The sequence below is a fragment of the Aythya fuligula genome, chromosome 2, assembly GCF_009819795.1.
Source record: "Aythya fuligula isolate bAytFul2 chromosome 2, bAytFul2.pri, whole genome shotgun sequence".
Lineage (NCBI taxonomy): Eukaryota > Metazoa > Chordata > Aves > Anseriformes > Anatidae > Aythya > Aythya fuligula.
In genome coordinates this window covers 23715295-23735775 of record NC_045560.1, presented here as the reverse complement: position 1 = coordinate 23735775, position 20481 = coordinate 23715295, and the positions used below count along the sequence as shown (strand labels likewise).

General features: G+C 38.0%; 1 protein-coding gene across 1 annotated transcript; it reads right to left on the bottom strand.

Moving 5' to 3' along the window:
* Positions 1-10463: 10463 nt before the first annotated feature.
* On the bottom strand, positions 10464-17491 carry STEAP1 (STEAP family member 1). The gene is made up of 4 exons (XM_032182665.1): positions 17399-17491; positions 14648-15160; positions 12416-12580; positions 10464-10721 (listed from the first exon to the last, which is right to left on the bottom strand). Exons 1-4 carry the CDS (start codon positions 17489-17491, stop codon positions 10464-10466), a joined length of 1029 nt encoding a protein of 342 aa, XP_032038556.1.
* Between the last annotated feature and the right edge of the window lie 2990 nt (positions 17492-20481).

Below are 20481 nucleotides of genomic sequence, written 5' to 3'. Positions count from 1 at the left end.
TGTGCCAGTTCAGACTCTAATCCTTCATGCCTAACACACCACTGTTCCCAGTGATGTCATTCAGTGACATTTCCCACCAATACTCTGTAGTTGTTTCTACATGTTACTAGAATGAGTGAACTTTATTCAAAATCAGTGTTAGTCATAAAATTGTGAAGTACATTGTTTTGTTTTGTTTGTTAATGTTGATATGCATATCCACTTCCTTTTTCTTGTAATGAGTAATGGTTCTTTACAGAATCATATAGGATGAAAGGGAATGACTTGAAGCTGCATTAGGGGAGGTTCAGATTGAATATTAGGAAAAAGATCTTCTCTGAGAGGAAGGAGTAGGCTTCCCAGAGAAGTGGTCATGGCCCCAAACCTGTTGGTGTTCAAGAAACGTTTGGATGACACTTGTAGGTGTATGGGCAATGCTCTCAGATACATGGTTTAACACATAGGTTGTCTTGTGTGGAGTCAGGAGTTGGGCTGGATGATCCTCATGTATCTCTTCCAACTCAGAAGATATTATGATTCTATGACAAGGAAAACTAAGAGTGGGCCTAATGTCCTTGGGCCACTGTACCTTTCACTTTTGCATAGTTAATCCACAAATCTTTATTTTGTTTTCCTTTTTTTTTTTTTTTTTTTTTTTTTATGTGATCTTTCCACTGTGTGCCAGCCTGTCTAGCTTTAGCTTCTGTGCATAGCGGAAAAGGAGGAAACTTTTGAGTTTTGTTCATTTACCAGCCTACTAAACAGATACCACTAACTTGATACCTATTACATTATCACAGAATCACAGAATCACAGAATCACAGAATTGTCGAGGTTGGAAGAGAGCTCAAGATCATCGAGTCCAACCTCTGACCTAACACTAACAAGTCCTCCACTAAACCATATCACTAAGTTCAACATCTAAACCATCTAAATCATCTAAACATAATTCCAATGCCTAAAACTTGCAGTAAGTTAAAAATTAAGTCAGTTTGGATGGCTTCACTTGATCCTATGTTTTCTTTGCACGTTTTAAAGGTTTTACAGTTTGAATATCCTTGTTTAAATTGATAGCAAAACAACTCCCATCTCCATTCTGTCGCTGTGTAATTGATCCATTCAAACAGGAGAAGCAAAAAGAAGTCCCCATTTCACACTGAGTTTAGTATGAGGGCCAGGTATATACAGGCCTTTTATACACGTAAAACTCACTGCAAAGATGGAATGTGTATCTTCAGTGAGATTATGAAATTGAGTTGAATAACTTTCTCTCAAATTATATACAAAGCTCTAGAGACAATGTAATTCTTAGGTGCCTTGTTGAAGGCCTGTCTTAAACAATCAATTGAAAAAAAAAAAAAAAAGAGACTATTTTCTTTTAGCAGGTGCTTTACTTTCTTTAGGGAAGTCCAGGGAAGCATTATTATTTCTTCCTTTAAGGGATGGAACATAAAAAACAAAGGAGTTTCCAGTTTGCAAATGGAAACAGATATTCTGGTTCTTCCTCTTGGCAAAGGGAAAGCAAAGCCCCAGGGATTTTCCTGTGGAAAATGAGTGAAAACAAACACACAGAAATTTGCTTCCTATCGGGGCAACAAACCCAAATACAATCATTTCTGGCATACTACCCTTAACACAGCTAATTTTGTACCTGAGCAGAAAAATACAGTATTTCCCAGCCAGGAACATTCAGGCCAACTATTTTTTTTTCTTATGGCAGCCTACAATTATTTTAAAAATAAAACTTGTACCTCTTAACCATTCTTTGTAAATACAACATGGATCTGAGAAATTTAGAAAATTGTAGCTTATTATTAATTTTTTTTGGTAGAAATATTGTTTTGTTCTTTGCATTTTTCTGATTTTTGAATGTCTTGAAATGTACTTGAAATATTATTATTATTATTAATTAGTAGTAGTATTATTAGTATTTAATAAAGATACTCTTTAAAAAAAATTAACCACTAGCTAAACAAATAAGAAAAAATAATGGTAAGTACCTCTACTGAAATCTCTTGCCTTCACTCTTTGGATTTCACTTGTGATGTCCCCTTTTCACTAACTCTGCAGGTATCGGTGCTTCTTTCAGACTATATAGGATCTGAGCTTCAGTAGTCAAAGGCAAGGACAGAAAGACATAGTCAAATAAATAAAAAAAAACCATTTAGATATTCTTTTGATGGAGAGGAGAGGAGACGAGGAGATGAGACAACTCGAGAGGAGACAAAAGGAGGAGAAAAAGAATTAAAAGAAAAAAAATGAAAGAAAAAAGAAAAGACAAAAAAAAAAAAGAGAGAGAGAAAGATGGAAAGAAAGAAGAAAAAAAAAGAAAGAAAGAAACCCCTTATAAAACACATTTAATAAGCCAAAATTGAGAAAACACATTTAATATGCCAAAATTGAGAATCCTTAGCATGTCATGTGAATCAAGACAGAGTGTCTCCTTCTTCCCAATAGGAAGCACAAGTTAAAGGTGATTTGTTCAAAACAGAGGACAGATACTCAACACCCCACCACTACCCCAAAACAGAGAAGATTCAGACCTATAGTTTCATTTCTGTGGCAATCCAAGTAACAGAGAGTATTGTTTCTGATATTGTTTTTATGACCTGGCAGATAAATAGTATGCACCAGAAAGAAGCTGAAGGAAGGAAACCTCTCCTAGCTTTCTCTGACTATGGTTTTCCATAGCCATTGTTGAGGCACAGCTAAGGAGTTTCAGGACCTTTGGCTTCTTTGGCTTTAGCTTTGTTCTTTGGCTTTGTATGAGCACAAGGTCTTGTATGACCTTTCCACATCTCCCTATAACTTTTGAAACACCTTTGCTTTGTGGTGCAAGTTATAGAAGATCAAAATCTATCTTCTTGGTTCATGGCTATTCATCTTAAAAAGCTACTTCAAAGTGGGACAGTAGGTTCTAAAAATGTGATCTTCTGTCTGCAATTAATTGTTGGACCCAAAGCCAGGGGTAAAACAGATTATTTTTAGAATGTAAACAATTAAATCCTGAGCAAAATTTTCTGTAAGTTGACTAGATAACCAAGAATAGAGGTGTGTTCTTCTTAATGAAGATATAGATATTGAAAAAATTGAAAAACTCATTTAAAAAAACATTATATCTTTGCCTGAATATCAAACCAGCTGAGGGAAGCACAAGTTACATTGTGGCTTGACCACTGTCTGACAGTTTAAGACTAGTGTTTGTGTTACAAACAGTTTGGGATTGCAGCTATTTGAGGTCAAATTTCCTTCATAACGCTGCAGACCACAGGTTTTGCATGGGATTGGAAGAAAAATTAAAAAGAATTAAGATCACTGCATAGTATGTAGCATAATAGATGTGAAAAAGTAGAAATATAACATTTAACATGTTAAATGTTTATGTTTATTAACATCTTCATTACTTTATTACATTACATTATGTACATTGTCCTAGGCTAGGTGTTCAGTTATTTTATTTTGAATATGTTTTTTCCCTGAATGGAACCATGCCATCGGTGTAAAATATTCCTTGGAAAAATGAAACTCAAACCATGATAATTCAATTGCAGCTCAGCACTGTGGGGAGAAAACCTGTATCTTTACAGAACAATGAAATACTAATTCTGTTCCCAGTCCTGTGAAAATTTATGTAGTTAATTCCACAGAAATGAACCGTGGTCAGTGAGTTGCCGCAGAGCCTGAAAGTTAAGCAGTTCTTTGCAAGATCAAAGCAACAGCTTTTCAGTCAAGACTTAAGTTCTCATTCCCAACATACTTGTTTTCCAATCATACCAAATTAGAGCAGTGTATCAGTCTGAGAGATTTCCTCTTGAAGTAAAGGAACATAAGACACACTACTTGGTTAGACTGATGGCCTATCTAACCCATGAGTACATGTACAAGTGTGGCAAAAGAGAATGCTATTTAAGGTGGGCGTGCAAGCCTCACCACTCTGTCTCATGCTCTTCCCCCAAATCCTCATTTGTATTAGTGATGCCATAGGGTACATGCCTGCAAAGTCCTTTTAGTGTCTTTTTAGGGGCTGTTGTCTCTGAGTTTAAGTCCCTTTTGAACCTGTTGATGCTGTTTGCCTCCACAGCCCCCTGTGGTAGCAGGCTGCAGGGGTTCTCTACCTGCTGTACAAAGATGCGTGGTCTTAGGCAGTTGTAAACTAATATCCTACTGGTTTCACTGAATCCTCCCTAGTCCAGGGCTTGGTGAAAAACAGTTCTCTCTTTATCTTATCCACTCTCTTCGTTAGTTTGCAAACCTTGATCTTCTGCAATCTCCCATCCCATTTGAAATGCCTCTGCCTTTTTAGTCTCATCCTGTAAAGCAGCTGCTCCACACCTTGATCACCTGAGATGCAAAGGGAAAAGAATCGTATGAAACTTATTATGGGCTGTTTTAAGGGGATTGTGAGAATGTGCAAGACTTCTTATGGGATGCTTTAGAAAAGGAACAAAGGTGGAGTAAGGGAGGGATCAAGGTGAATCAGGGAGGAACAAGATTAAGAGAACAGAGGGAAAAGGGTGTTAAGAGGTATTGTTAAGTGTTATGCTACATACCACATATTCCACTCTTCAGCTTCATGTGGGTAAACCTCTCATCCCCTCTGTTTCATGGATTCCCTTCAGGCTCTTCAGATGCTGTGCTGTCTGTCTTTGTTTTGTCCCTTATTTTACCCATCTCCTGTACTAGGGATTTCAATTCCCTACTATATTGATGTTGCTGCGTTCATTGAATTCCCCCATCGACCTGTTTTTTCCCTTTAACATCCATTGGGCTCCTTCACTCTTTCCTTTCATAAGAAAATCTGCGAGCTTGCAATGTCTCTTTTCCTTGGCGTCCTTTTAATTTCATAATGGGATCTCCAGTTGTCCTGTCCCATCTCATGTTAACACCTAGCATAGTTCCATAGTCCCAGCTTTCCTCTGCCCCTGAATACCCTTTTCTCTGTCATTAATTATTTGGGAATAAATAATTTAGGATGTTTATATCATGAATGTGCTAACTCCATTGGAAATTAGGCAGGTACAAGAGGAAGCTGTTGCTATTTTAATTATGGGTCTTGTCAAAGAATTGCTAGACCTCTGATCTGTTACAGGGATGCCTGAGGTGCCTTGCAAGGGGCTCGTTTTCTTTCCACTCAGGTTTCTTTTTTTTTTCTTTTTTTTTTTTTATTTTTTTTCTTTTTCCTTTTTTTTTTTTTTTTTTTTTTTTTCTCCTTCCCTTGCCCCCCAGATATAGATTTCCTGTTAGAACACCTAGAATACTTTTGAATGAATGAGATAAGCTGGTCAGAAGTTATCCTGATACATGCACAAACACAAGTGGACAGACAAGAGAGAAATGCTATCCAATATATGAGTGACAGGACTGGACAAAAAGGCAGAGGACAAATTGGAGAAATATTATGTGGCCATTCTTCAAGTCCAGAAATCAACTTTTTTACTGATTTTCAAATAACGAGGTATTCAGATGGAAAATTCTTTTCCAGTAGAGTATATCCAATGAAACAGTGTATGCGTGTATAGAAAAGCTACATGACTACGATTGTCTGTCCAGTTCAAAAGACCCCACAATTGCCACACTTCTTTTTTTTTTTTTTAATAGTGAGTCCCACAGATAAAATTTAAGGACCAAATATCTCCATCAGTAGTAGCAGTAGTAATATTCTACCAGCCATAGAGGCACCACACATCTTTAACCAAGTCAAGGACATAGCATATTTACCTCACTAATACACTTTCTTGCTACAAAGATGAAACCATGTAAAAAGAAAGAAAGAAACAAAAAAAAAAAGACAAACAATGCTATCTTCTGTTGCATCATCTTTATTGGAAGTAGCTGTAGTCTGTTTTGTAAATTGATAATTTGGTTCACTGACTGGTTTTATATTTTCATTTGAGAATCTCTGAAAACTTATTAGGCATACTTAGTAAATTATCTCAACCACACCCACTTAAATATTATTTTCAATCTGTTGCAAATTTCAAGCAATGATGCAAAATTTGATCTGAATTCAATGAGATATCATTAAGGAGGTTCTCACCAAAATAAATTATTTTACCATCGGCAACAGAAGGTGCTGATAGGATCAAGAAATCCTGGCATTACTGAAAAAAAGTCGGTGACAATGATCAGTTGCTGACAGACAAAGTGATTACAGCAGGCTACATTCTCCAAGGGTGGATTCAGCATGTTTTCAAAAATCGGTCTTTGTTGTGTTCTTTTAAACAATTCTTTTTATCTCATTTTAAGAAAATCGGTTTAAAAGTAGTTAGACTGAATTTCAGAAATGGTTAACACAAAATTTCCTGGAATCAGGGGACAATAGTAGAAACTGTGGATGTAGCAGAAAAGAGAGGAAGACATGAGATCATCATTTCACAGATGAAGCCACACAGTTGACAGTCATGTAGTCTGTTTGGGGTTTTGGTGATAATTTCTAGAACACATTTTTGCCTACTGATTCATGGAAAACTAAGAACCTGACAAACAGGCGAAGTGATGAAACAGTCTTGCTAGGAGAATGGGATTTAAGCTTTGAATTTTAGAAGCACTTACTACTGTGCAGTTTAAACGACTTTGAACTAAAATCTTCACCCAGGGAGTGGTTGGGCACTGGGACAGACTCCCCAGGGCAGTGGTCATGGCAATAAGCCTGATGGAATTCAAGAAATGTTTGGACAATGTTCTCAGACATATTGTCTGTTTTTTGGATGGTCCTGTGTGGAGGCAGAGGTTGGACTCCATGATCCTTGTGGGTCCCTTCCAATCCAGGATATTCTGTGATTCTGTGATCTCTCTTCCTGTCCTTCATGCTGGCATATGCACACACCTGTCAGGTCAATCAGAGCAGTACATGGCTCTGGATGAATCATTACTTTTTAACTGGATCAAACTCCCTGGACTTACACACTTTTGTGTACAGCTTTACACACTTTTGTTAGAAGAACTGAGATAATTGAGAAGTATGGCCTTTACAGCTTACAGTAAAGGCTGCTGTCAACAGGAATTGACATTAAACCATAGCCAGCACAGCCTGATTCTGGCTTCCTGGGCATTCATCATTGGTACCACTTCTTGAGAATAGTATTCTGGGATCTCGCTATCTCAGGTAGGTCATGAAATTCGTGAAGTCCCTTCAACAGTTCGAGAGTTCTCTCTCCAGTTTCAATTCTGTATCTCTGACTTAATTAAGGAAGTACATTGTAACCTTTGTAAAGGCATTGCAAAATCCCTTACACTAGAGTGATGGATTCTTACCAAAGAATATGGCTACATTACTTTCCTCTCCTCTATGTCTTCACCATTCTTGATCTTTTCCTGATCTTTAATCAGCATTTTCAGGGATCACAGGTCTCTTTCCAAAGCATTCCACAACTAATTCAGCTTTCTGTTCCTTCTCAAGAATCTCCTCCAAATGCTAGAATACATGGCCTGTCAGTTAAAAGATCTATCCAAATTTCTTTTCATTACATCTCTCTATGAAAATGTCCATTTTGTTTTTCACATCTATGTCTTCTCTCCTTTGGAAAATCCAGGATTTTCAGCTAGCATGGGGAGAAAGGTCCCCCTTGACTAAAGCTGTTTAAATGTTCATGTCAGCAGCTCTTCTAGGTTTTGTCATGCCTTTTTACCCTTATACAGGTCTGGATGGATATTACACAATGGCAGACACAGTATATATACAATTAAGCATTTAGTGATACATAATTTTATAAAAATAATCAGTGTTATACAAATAAGTGCCTAAAATTGGCAGACACATTTTTTTCTATATTATAGTAGTATACAGACATATTAATACACTGAATTTTGAAATAGCTGTATAAACATAAATTAAAAGGTACATATGCATTCATTGTAATTAGTGTTGAACTAAATCATACCTATGACAAAGGGAGAAATAAACTACTGTTAATAGCATATTCTTCTGCAGCTCTTTACACCCCTTACCTGACCCTCCTCCCTCACTATTGCATCTGAATGCCTTAAAAGCTTGAACATGCTGTTGCAATGTCTTGCAGAGGAATACTACTCCAGTACTACAGATTGGGAAGTGAGTTACTTAAAGGTGAAGTAGTTTACTAAAGACTTACAAAGCAGGGAAGAGACTTGATATGAGGTCTCAAATTCTGGCTCTAAGCATTCAACAGTGCTTTATAAAGAAAAGGCTGGCTGTTGCACAGAAAACCTTGCTCCTACTTGAGATTTTATTTTACACATGCCGTAGGACTAGCTTTGAATGGCTTATTCCAAGGAGTGTCTTCATTCACCTCTTTTCAGTTTTCAGTTATCAAGGGTTCTGTTCTCTGTGTCACAAACCTTGTTAACCTTGAAGCTGTTTATATTTCCCTGTGGCAAAGGGCTGGCTTCTATGACCAGTTGTAAATGATGAATTCAACTATGTGACCAGAATTTAGCAAAACTGGAGATTGAATTCAGTTCTCCAGATTTTCTTAGTAAGGGAGCAGCAGAGCTGATTCTGAAGAGCAAAATTTAACATGTTTTGATAAAACCAAATATTAATCTCTTCAATGGATGCATGCTGGGCTTGCTTGGAGTATTTTAAATCTCATCTTTGTCCTAAGTAGTATATTTGAGCATACGTTTTGAGTAGCTAATGGACAATTTGATTTCTTTATCATAAGACTTTTCTTAACCAGTTCCACTAGAAAAAAAAATACTTTATTAAAGTTTTTATGACTCCTGACAACAAAGTGCAGTTAATATTCCAGGTAAGCTTTTGGTAAGTCCTATCTGCTCTGGTTTCAGCTGGGCCAGAGTTAAAACCAGGACAATCCCTAACATGACTTCTAATTAATTTTATCTATTTCCTCTACAGAAATATAAATGCTCATGTATTGACAACCACATGTTTTCTGTTATTTTAGAAAATTCTTAAGTTCACTTTCCAGACTGGCTTTCTGTGTTTTAGTGCTTACGTCTGTCACGCATTACTGATTTGATACACAATGTCACTCACGTCTCTTCAGTCTATATTACGCAGGCCACCGTGTCCCCACTTATATTCACAGTACTACATCAAGTGCAAAACACAAAGACAACTTTTAAGTTGCAATAATTGGAGTTATAACCAGAAAAATACAAAATGTAGCATCTCTGTAGCTATTTAATTTGTTAATTATGCTCAGTGCTCCAAGCCCTCAAATGTACAACAGGATTATTAGCTGCAGAATCATTAGCACCATGTGTTACGTATATTTTTATGTAACCATTGTTTTCCTGTTTGTTTAATACCAGAGCCATTACCAGTTACAATTCTCATTTGGGTGATCCCAGCAATAGCTGGCACCATCAGTCCATGTCCTAGTCAGCTCACACAGGGAAACTGGCAGAAATGTTTCTGCTGCTGGGTGAATATATTAACTACTGCATAACATATTTAAAAATAGATGCTAATAAATGAATTATTCATTTAAGACTTTCAGACAGACCTATGTAACACAAAGAAAGTGAAGCTTCATCAGCTTATACTAAAATTTTAGTAAAAGCAAATATATTCAGAAGTGATTTTACATGAAAATCTCACCAAATCAATGCCAAGGTTCAAATGCCTATTTTTAATGTTTTTCTTCTAGTCACACAATTGTACTGGCCCTGGGGTAAACAGTAAAACACATTTACCTGACGTGTGAGCTATCCCACTGGAATAATTTGTGTTAATAAAGATTAGCACATGTCAGCGGCAGCAGGCTTGGGTCAAAAGCATGGAAAATTTCCAGCATCAGAAACAAAAGAATGTGTTCATGGAAAAAAAAAAGGAAAATGTTTTATGGTTCTAAATAAACAGACACACCTAGTCCTGTATAAAATGTAGATCTGAGTCTAAAATCTCTTATTTTAGACTGTGCCTAAGCCTCAGGAGAGATTTGCCTTGCAAAGTTCCCTGGAATTCTGCTTGCTTGATTGTCTGAATTCAATATGTGGTGGGAACGCAACACACTTTTTGTGTGACTTCTGTGCTAAGGTCCCCATTCCGCAGAGTGAAATGTAGGATGCAGGGGATAAGGGGGGACAGGATAATAAATATTCAAGTTGTTCTCCCTTCATAACACTGAGATTTAACCAGGGAACAAACATGTCTGTGGGATGCAGAAAGCATTCCTGGATTCTGTGGTGTAATGATTTATTTACTTTCTGTGGTCATCTGGACCGATGATTTATGATTGCTTTTGCCAAAGAAAGAATTACGATTGAGGTGATGAAGTACTGGTGTTTTAAGAGCAATGAGTCAGAAGAAAGAAACGATCAAATATCAGAACACCAAATAGATTAAAGTGTAAAATGAATGTTTTCAATTTCTGTCTCAGCAAAGGTCCCAGTTGCATCAAGCATCCCATACCTTTGCAGCTGAAATGAAAAGTAAACAAGTAACATCTAAGAAAAACATGAAAACAGAACTCACAAGTGAACATTTTGTGGACTTGAGCATATTTACATACAGCAGACAGGAAATGTCCATATGTGATCTACAGCCTGGAAGTCATGCTGGTTTGATTGGTTTGTGTGTTGGCTTCCCAACCACATCTGATCTTTTTTATCCTCTTCCTGAAACATGGGAGGAGCAGTATGCATTTACAGAGCAGGACTACAATAGGAAGAAAAACTGCTACCATAAATGAAGGAGGTGTGTACCAGATAAATTGGTTAACATCAACCCACTTATTCCAAGCAAACACCAGTGCGTGAACTGTGCATAGCAGCAGAGCTACATATCCCATCTTGCTCTGAAAAGAGAAAGATAACAGTAAGTTATTTATTTTTTAAACCTTGGTAAAAAGATTACTCTTTTAAGGAAAAATGGAAATAAGAAAAGGCCTCAAACAACGCATGTAAGTGAAAGAAAAGAAAACATTAGCTTTGAATTAAAATTAAAAACTTGTAATTCAAGAATCCAGCTCTACCTTTCTATGTCACCAGAAAAGATAAGGCACATTTTTCTCCTATTGATACGATAGTGGACTAACAGATCACAGATTCCCCAAACTGTGTCAGTTCTCAATATCTCAGTTTGTAGATGTCACCTGTATCCTAAATTACCATATCTTCTGTGATAAATTATTATGAGTTCAAAAGCAGACTTATAAATGGTTTAATCAACTGTTTGCAAAGGGAATTTTTAAGGTCAGTTAAAGTCAGTAACTCTAGTAAATCTAGTACTATGATAAATCTGGTTTAGGATTTGAGATTAAGGAGAAAATGAAAAGTTATGCAAGAGTTACTACAAATTTTGTTTCCTGTGTACATAAAAATATTGCTTTTATTACAAAAATGGAATTACTCATCAGTGTAAAGTGCCTTTCTAAGTGGTAAATCTACAGGATATAATTAGTATAAAAGCTATTTTTTTATAAAACTAATCCAATATGTTAGCATTACTCTTCTGGATTTCTCCACCATGATAGCTTAATATGAAAGTAATTATGAGCAAAAGCACTAGCAGACTCCCTCCTACACCTGTTCATACAGTCTCTGTAGAGCTGACAAACTTTTCTTACAACTGATGTACTTCATAGAATGAACAGATTCCCAAATCACTAATTGTCAAGAAATACATGTTTCATACCTACTTTTCAAATTCATAACAAGTTCTCAAATGACAGGTGCTCAGTAGGTCATTGAATTTTCAGATTTTGGTGTTCAGAGACCCAGCTCAACACTTGCTTAACACAGTGTGATCATACTGATGCCAGCAGAACCACCCCTGATTATTACTGTGCATGATACAGGACGCTAAGAGCAAAACAGGTACTAGGTGAACAAACAAGCACATTTATAGCAGAACTCATGACTGGCTGGATTTGATTATGTGTCTGTTCTAAGACATCCCCTTCTCAGAATACAGCTTTTTGGAGTGGGCTGTGAGGCTAGTGACACTGCATATGGAAAACCTCTGCATTCCAGAAGGCAGGAGGCTTCTGGACCTGCCAGCCACTTGGTATTGCTCAGGCAGTACAGAATAGCCAAAATGGCTCCAAGGGAGCAACAGGCAATGATCATTTTGTAATGGAAATCCATGTTGTATGCCAACACTCTCATCTGGTTCAGTACCACCTACTCCCAGTTCAGCAGGACACAAGGCTTTCCTGGAACATAAAAAGCCCAGAAGGTAACTGAAATGCTTTCAGAGCCAGAGGTCTTAGACCTCAGAATAGTTTCTGAAGGAACAACTGCTGCTGGTCATTTTGGAGCTATCTTTCTTTCCACTTTATTCCCTGAACATGACAACCTTTTCTTCTCCCAAAATAACAAATGAAATGAATATTTTTTGCAGAACAGTTAACAAAGGGTGCTGAATAAACTTTTACATTGGTTTCATTAATGACTCTATATTTAGTATTTTTAACTAGGAATGATGTTAGCTGATAACATACAGTCCTAAAAATGAATAATGACATGCAGTGATGATGTTTATGTGTACCTGAATGTAGTGGAACTCTCTCCAGGTCAAAGAATGATTGACAGATGGGATTGAGGTTATTGCCAATAAAGCCAGCAAAGCAAGTCCCAGAATTCCTAGGGACACATAAATCTCCATTCTCCAAACATCGTGTTCAATCCAAGCATTTTCTTTTTTTTGTTTGACCTGCCAGAAGAATCATAGGGTTGGAAGGGACCTTTAAAGACCATCTAGTCCAAATCCCCAGCCATGGGTAGTGATGTCTTTCACTAGATCAGGTTGCTGAAAGCCCCATTCAACCTGGCCTTGAACACTTCCAATGAAGAGGCATCCACGACTTCTATGGACAACTTGTTCTAGTGTTTCACCAACCCCACTGTAAAAAAAAAAAGTCTTCCTTATATTCAATCAAAATCTACCTCCTTTCAGTTTAAAACCATTGCCCTTGTTCTGTCAGTAGAGACTCTGGTAAAAAAGTCTTCCTCCATCTTTCTTGTAAGCTCCCTTTATATATGGAAAGGCCACAATAAAGTCTGCCTGGAGCCTTCTCTTCTCCAGGCTGAAAAACTCCAACTTTCTCAACCTTTCTGTACAGGAGAAGGGCTCCAGCCCTCTGATTATTTTCTGCTCTAAGAAGTCCACATCATTCTTGTACTGGGGACCCCAAAACTGGATGCAGTACTCCAGGTGGGTCTCAAGGGAGCAGAGAGGGAGAAGTACCTCCCTTGCCCTGCTGGTCATCCTTCTTTTCATGCAGCCCAGGCTACAGCTGGCTTTCTGGCACACAGCCATTTACGTGAAACAGTTATTTTCACAATAATAATTGAGAAATAAGATAAGAAACATAGTATTTTTGTTTGTTTGAATGTCTCTAAGTGTAACTGCTGTTTAATTGTGATGAAAAAGTCTCTACTAGTATCTGTAGAGCTAAGGTAGGCTTTACGTGAGAAGAATTTACAGATTGCATCAGTGTCTTGGCCCAGAACCGACTAGTTCTGAGACCTATTAGCCTGCCCTCACAGCAGGAGAAACCTTACTCTGACAAATACAAACAGACAAAAAAACAATCCTCCATTCATGGCAAAATACTGTATGTAGGAGATTATAACACAAGGAAATATATTTACAGCACTATTTTAGGGATCCAGATTAGCAGGCATTCTTAGCCATGTTATCCTGCCAGAATAGCCTTTTTTTTTTTTTTTTTTTTTTTTTTTAATGACTCGGTGCATTCAGCTGCACTGAATACAATGGTTGATATGGATGAAAATAAAAAAACTGATGTCAAAGCTTGTCCTGTTTATGACTACTTGCAATAGTTCCTTGATGCTGTTAGGGATCACCATAGTGTAATATGCTCCAGATATGATAATTTCTTCACCTTCACTTAAGAACTGGAATCTCACAGAAATTTCTGGTAAACCACTTAAGTCAGATTACCAGTAAGGCTGATCTTCAAAGTTTTCATCAGGTAGTTTGACTGATGACAGAATTCTTAAGAAGCCAGTAACACCCTACTCTGCTTGCAATAAAACCTTATATTAGACTTTAAGGATATTAAAATTGTACCTTTGCACTCTACACCTTATATTGGAATATTCCTTATGCTGGAATACTACCCAAGGTGATACACATGTGCTAGAAACTCTCTAGTCACAGAAGACCTTAGACAGCTTTGCAAACCAATTATTGCTCATGATTTGGAAGCATGAGCAATATAAACTGAAATAAACCGAATTGTTTTAACAAGTTAGTGTGCACCAGCCAAACTGTGTAGCCATCAGTGTTCACAAGTTTAGTCTGTGGCATATATAAATTATTGTAATTTAGTTCAGTTCTCCTTCATTGCTGGCAATTCGCTTTACACAGATGATGTCTTAAAAAGATGTGTGCAGCAGTTTCTGGAGACAGTTAGATTCCACTGATGCAAATAAATCAATCCACATTAAACTAAGTGTTCCAAAGACTTAAACGTACCTGTGAAGCAATTATAATTATGGGTATTTTACACAGAGCTAAGAATTCCCAGATGAAGAAAGTGGCTTACTGAATACACACTGGCACAGCTGTGTTGACTCTTGACTCCCTATAAAACGCTTTAACAAGTAGGCCCTGCTCTATCGCTTAGCAGTGAGGAGCTGTTTCAAAAGCAAAGGCAATAAAAACACCTTCCTCCCTAACCAGATTTGTCTGGATGTACAACACAAGGATTCTCTCAACACTGAAATGTTGGTATTTGTGAGCCCATCATACCTGCTGGAATGCCCAGTTGAGCAGCTTGTATCTGTATGATCTTCTCATTGGATAGCACAGGCTATAGCAGGCGTGCATTGTAGCGAAGAAGAAACTGAGAAGTCCAAATTGTTTTCTTGACAACATCCATCTATCCAGCCACTGGGGAAACCTTTTGTACTTGGTGCCAAAGTACAGCTGGAAACCAGCCGCTAGTATTCCTGGTAAATATACCAGTGCTAAAAGTGTAATTGAAACCACTGGTAAAACTTTGTTTATGACAAGGATTGGAATTTTATAGAAAACATTTTCATTTCTTGTTACAAAAGGATATATGACATCTCTTAGAGAAGTGTAAATAAATGTTAATAATGAGATTGCAGATGCTATCTTCATTGGTAAGTGCCACTTGGGGAACAGCTCCTGCTTGCAGTGCTGTTCTGAAGAGTGTTCAAACTCACCAAAATGGTGTGCTTGATGTAAATTAAAAAGTGCAGCTACTTCTGGTGGATTGGTAACTTGCATATCCACATTCTGGAAAAGACAGAAAGGAAATGTAAAGTGAGATCAAACCCCAGTATTCACACTATTTGCCATCATGGCTTTTATATTGTGCAGCACTGAAACCATATACAAACAAAACAAAACAAAAAAACAAAACACATGCATACTATTAAAGACAAGGTAGATTGAAAATACAATATTTCAAACAGCATAGTTAGTAGTTGAGCAAGGCAATTTTACTGTAGATTTCTCATTCTTCATTCATCATCCATGGTGATTTCAAAATAGATTTTCATTCCAGGAAGTTAACTACACCACAAGGGAAGATTACATTTTGCAAAGCATCATTACAACTTTTTATGGTAGGCACTCCAGATTTCAAGATTTCCAATTTCAGCTAGAGACTTAATAATGTAACCCAAATAATATGCACAACAACAGAATCCAGAGACATGACACTACAGTATTTCATTCAGTCACTGCTATTTTCATGACACTTAACTGGGGGAATAAGGATGTAAATAGAAATATTTGGGATCCAGCATATTAGACCAGCTGTGCATCTGTCAACTCCATCTCAAATTCCAATGCTTTTATTCCCATCCTCCCTAAATGTAATAGCATCCTCTTAACTTTTATAAAAACTTGTGAAATTGAGGCACTTCAGTTTAAAAAGCTGAATTTTTACTGCCAAATAGTCATGGTTTGATTCTAGTCTCACAGAAGACCTTGGCAGAATTATCACAGACTTAAGAAGAAGCTAAGCTAGGACAAAATTTTAGTATAATGTTATAAACTGTTTTACATTGAGATAATGTATTAAAAGATTGTCCCAAACTTACAGTTTGGGGACAAGGTATATGATCAACATAAGTACAAAATGAAAATATGTGCACCAACAGCAGGAAATTGCAGTTGATGCAGCAGACAGCTGTCTAGGGGTGGGGAGCTAAGAATTTGAAACATTCAGAAATTAACGTGCCACCCCTTTAATAATCCAGTGAAATGCAAATTAAATCTGAACTAATGCAGCAACGGCTCAGCTTTAGAATGGCTAAACTTGCATGTGTCCAGGTCTCCAGAAAGTGACATGGCACTGTGAGGCTTGAGGAAGACAAGTACTAGTAGAAAGCTGTAAGTTGGCAGTCACAGAACCATACAATCATCAGGGTTGGAAAATACCTTCAAGATGATCAAATCTGCTAGGATACAGGAGATCTGCTTATTTCAGCAATATGATCTGTCTTTATTCTTCAGAATCAAATATTATATTGAAGCTGGTTAAGGGGTCAATTCTTGTAAATACTTGTAAATAATGCAAGCATAAGCAGGTGTAAGCCTTGTATTTAGCTTCAGTAATACACAGGTGTTTTGCGTGCTTTGCTTTCTTTTAACAGAGAAATAACAAACATACACTGCTATCTTGCCATAAAATCCTAAATGGAGACAAAGCTAGCCTGTTTCCACATGTCTGACTGACTTGCTTGCAGTGCCTCACAGTAAAATTCAAGGGCATGCTCTTTATTGTGATTTTATAGTTGAATAGCTAATACATGCTGATGTATTAATAAAAATGTATCTTTGCAATGTACCAGTGAAGGTATAGCCTAGGTAACTTCTGTTCTCTAGTCTGTGAGGAGAAGTAGAGTGTAGTTTTTATGCATTGCAGAATCAGGTATGAGTATAAATTACATAAACTGAAATTCACCTCTGAACCCAGTTTCACCTAAAGATTCCTGTTTGAGACAGTTTGTAAAGCCTAATGCAGTATTCCACAGACTGAGGTCACAACTGAACAGCAAGTTGTGGCTTGAACTTCTGTGCATCAGGTGTTGCAGAGGCAAATACTGATGAAATGGATTTCTCCCGGCCTTTTTTGTGTGGTGTGCAAAACTTACTAAATGCAAAGTGGCAACAATAAAGACTCTACCCAGGATAAGCTTTACATTCCTGTTCAAAAATCACAAATTATTTCTATAGAGTTTTGTTCAGCTGGTAGAATGCAACTAACAATTAACATCATATAACTATTACTATGTGTTTTTTTCTTAACAAATCTTGTGTATTTTTTTTTTTTTAGCATGGAATGCGATTAAATTGAATGAGTTGCTCCTTATCTTTTTATCTCTCCATGTCAATATTGAGAGAAGACTTCAGAAGCATTGATGATATGCCAGTGTTATGGAAACACAGTACGTTTGGACAAAATCAAATAAAGTCTGCAATATTCTGTGTGACGTATGAGCTGCTCTTTTACAGAAACATTACCAAGTTGCTAAGGTTTCCTCTATTTCTCCTCGGCACGATGCTCTGACCTGCATTCTGATCAATGGTATGACTATCGCCTTCCCTCTTCTCCATTGCAGAAACTCCCTGCAAAACAAACACAGGATGTAAAACAGGTTTTGAAATGCCCTACTGGAACTTTGAGGCCTATTTTCCCTCAAAATGTTTTCTTCCCCCTCCTCCACCCGTTTGCCAGAGAAGCTGTGATAATCTAGGGAAAAGAAAGTCTGTCCTCTGAGAACAGAAGAGCTCTTTTTTTTTTTTTTTTTTTATAGTTATTTAAAGTGAAGTGGAGACTAAGAGAGCAGATAAATCAACAGAACAAAATCACCTATGAAAAGCAATATTTAAGCTAAATGCCCATGTTGCTACTGGAATGAAGGACTTAAATCAGGCTGAAAGTTTTAAAAATAGAACAACAGAGTTTGAAACAGTTTTTGAATAGGAATAACAGTTAAAATGTTATGAAGATGGATTTTTGTTAGGTTTACAAAAAGCTTTAATGTGTCTATCCTGTGTCTATCCTAGCAAGAGACTGGACTTACTGATATAAGAAACCCATGCAAATCTGCAGTTCCTAATACTTTTTAGGTTTTACGATTCAGATTTTCAGGCTTGGTCTACCTGACAGTCATCCTGTGGCTTTAGAGGTGTATTCTCCCCTCAAGATTGTCAGGAAACTCCAGTTGGAGCTTTGCTCATTCTATTCCAAGGTACTCTGTCTATATTTATCAATACAAGAGGAAGCAAAAATGGTTCTTAGCTGTTAAGGACTAGAAGAAATCAGAGGCCAGAAAACAAAGATGAAGAGAAGGGATATTTCTTTCTCAGGATCCTAACCCTGAAGTCTTGAGAGGGCTGTAAAATAACTGCAGGGGGTTACCCTTCAAGGTGGACTTCTGATAGGCACAGTACAGTTACACACTGCTCGAAGCGATGTGCTAGCGCCAAGGCACTGGAAGGTCAGGCTGCCCTGCCGCAGCGTAGCTCTGTGACCACCTGTACGGCTGTGACTAGTTAGCTCCTCCAGGAACCTACCGAGCAGCTGGATTACTAGACATGAAACTACTTTGCTAAATAGAGATTCTTTTATATCTGTAAAACTTTTGTGAAATTGTATCAGTTGTACCTATTTTTGTTGTGCTTCAGTGGATGAATCCACACTGTCTTGTGCTATCTGGTACAAACATTTGCTTTTTGCCAAGCCACCAGCCTCCTGAAGCCCAAGTATTTTCCTAAGTATTTCTCTTTTGACTTTTTTCCCCTCCTGCTAACAAGCTCTCCCTTTGGGCATAACCTTTTGGCCAAGTGTTGCAGAGTAGGGTCAATAAGAGCTTCCCTCTGAAGGTCAGGCTATTAACCCTTTCCTATGCCATTAGCTGCTTTTATATCCTACTGCTGAAGGCAATTTTTTTTTTTTCGCTAGGGCTAGACCTGGTGTTTCATGCTATCCTCATAAAACTTCAGCTCTGCCACTCCCAGAATTAGTTACAAATTCTATGTTTTGATATATTGTATCTCTAGCTGCTACAATGACAAAGAATAGTTTACAAACAGACCTTGGTCTAATGTACTTACATGGAAAAAAAGGAACAGAGTGATTTCCAGACCTATTTTTAAAAGAACTCAGAATATCAAGGGCAATCACACAGTTTTTGAGGCCTACCCTCTGATTTTTAAAATTTGAAGTGTGCATGTGGAAATAAAAAAAAAAAAAAAGGATGTGAAGAAGTCTTAGACTGACTTTTTACTTTTTTTGGATGATGAGATCAACTTTTTAAAATTATTAAAACAGATGATGGCTCACATATATTTGCTCCTATTTTATTTTTTTCTTTACCTACCTCAATTGAGCTTTCATCTGTTAACATCACCAGCCTACAGGAGCTTACACAGTGATCCCTGCCTCTTCTGAACTGTCCTCCTCTGGCTGCCACACTATCTTGGAGGTCCGAAAGCATATTTTTGATTGAGGAGCTCTGCGTGGAAATGCTTAACTCACCTGACCCTTATGTTAATATCAGTCTTAATTTAGAAATGAAGAGTCCAGTAATAGCTTCTAATTAGAGGCTTGGGTTGATGACTTTGTAGTAAATAGTATAGTGACGTGAAAAAAATCATGAGCTGGGATGTCACTTACTGATCCTAAAAGCTGATTTGGGGAAACAATGTTTAATACACTCCTAATGCTTTATGTGACAGGAAAAAAAATAAATAAATAAAAGAAATTGTGTGTGAATGAATGCATATACTCTAACAGTGAAATATGGGTTACAGCCCTGCGACTGCATGCAAGGAAGAGTAGGTGCCAAACCAGATAACTCTGATATCTGAGATAAAAGTTACTTCTTTGATACAGCTGATAACAAAGCGCAGTAATAGCCTACATACAAGGCACTTGTAATTCTGTTATACAGTGCCTTGCGAATTATCATAACAGAGTCCTTTACAGCGTGCCTCTGTCTGCAATATGTCTGAAGAAAGTCCCGTGAGAGACAGAACCCAGGCACGTCCATCCATCCTCCGCGCCCATGCCTCCCTCTCCAGAAGGCAGCAGCGCAGCTGGCTGCGAGTGAGGATGGAGGATCTCCAGCTGCGGAAGGCCAAGTTTCCAGCGCTGGGTGTAGTGCAGTTTGGGAGAAGCAAACAGGCTCATTACAGCGCTGAGCCGACAGAGATCCAAACCGGGCAGACCTGACTCTGCCAAAACGTCTTCCGAAGTCAATGGGAGGCTTGCCTGAGTAAGGGTTTTCAGAGCTGGCTCACTGAATAAAGAAAAAATGGCTAAAATAAACAGGCTAAGATCACAACACTGGGGTGATGGAGCAGGCGCGGGACGGTGGCAGCATCCCCACTCCTCTGGCACCATCGAAGAACGACCGGGTGAGAGCGTTTGGGGCAATCGCCTCAATTTTAAGGTGCTGTGGAGGCACCCGAGAGAGCCGAGCTGGCCGCCCACCCCTCACCCTGCTGTCCCGGCTCGTCGGGAGCCCGCCCGAGCTCTGCGGAGACCCCTGCGGGGACCGGGGCCGGCGAGCCCCGCTCCGTGCCCTCCTCGGCCAAGC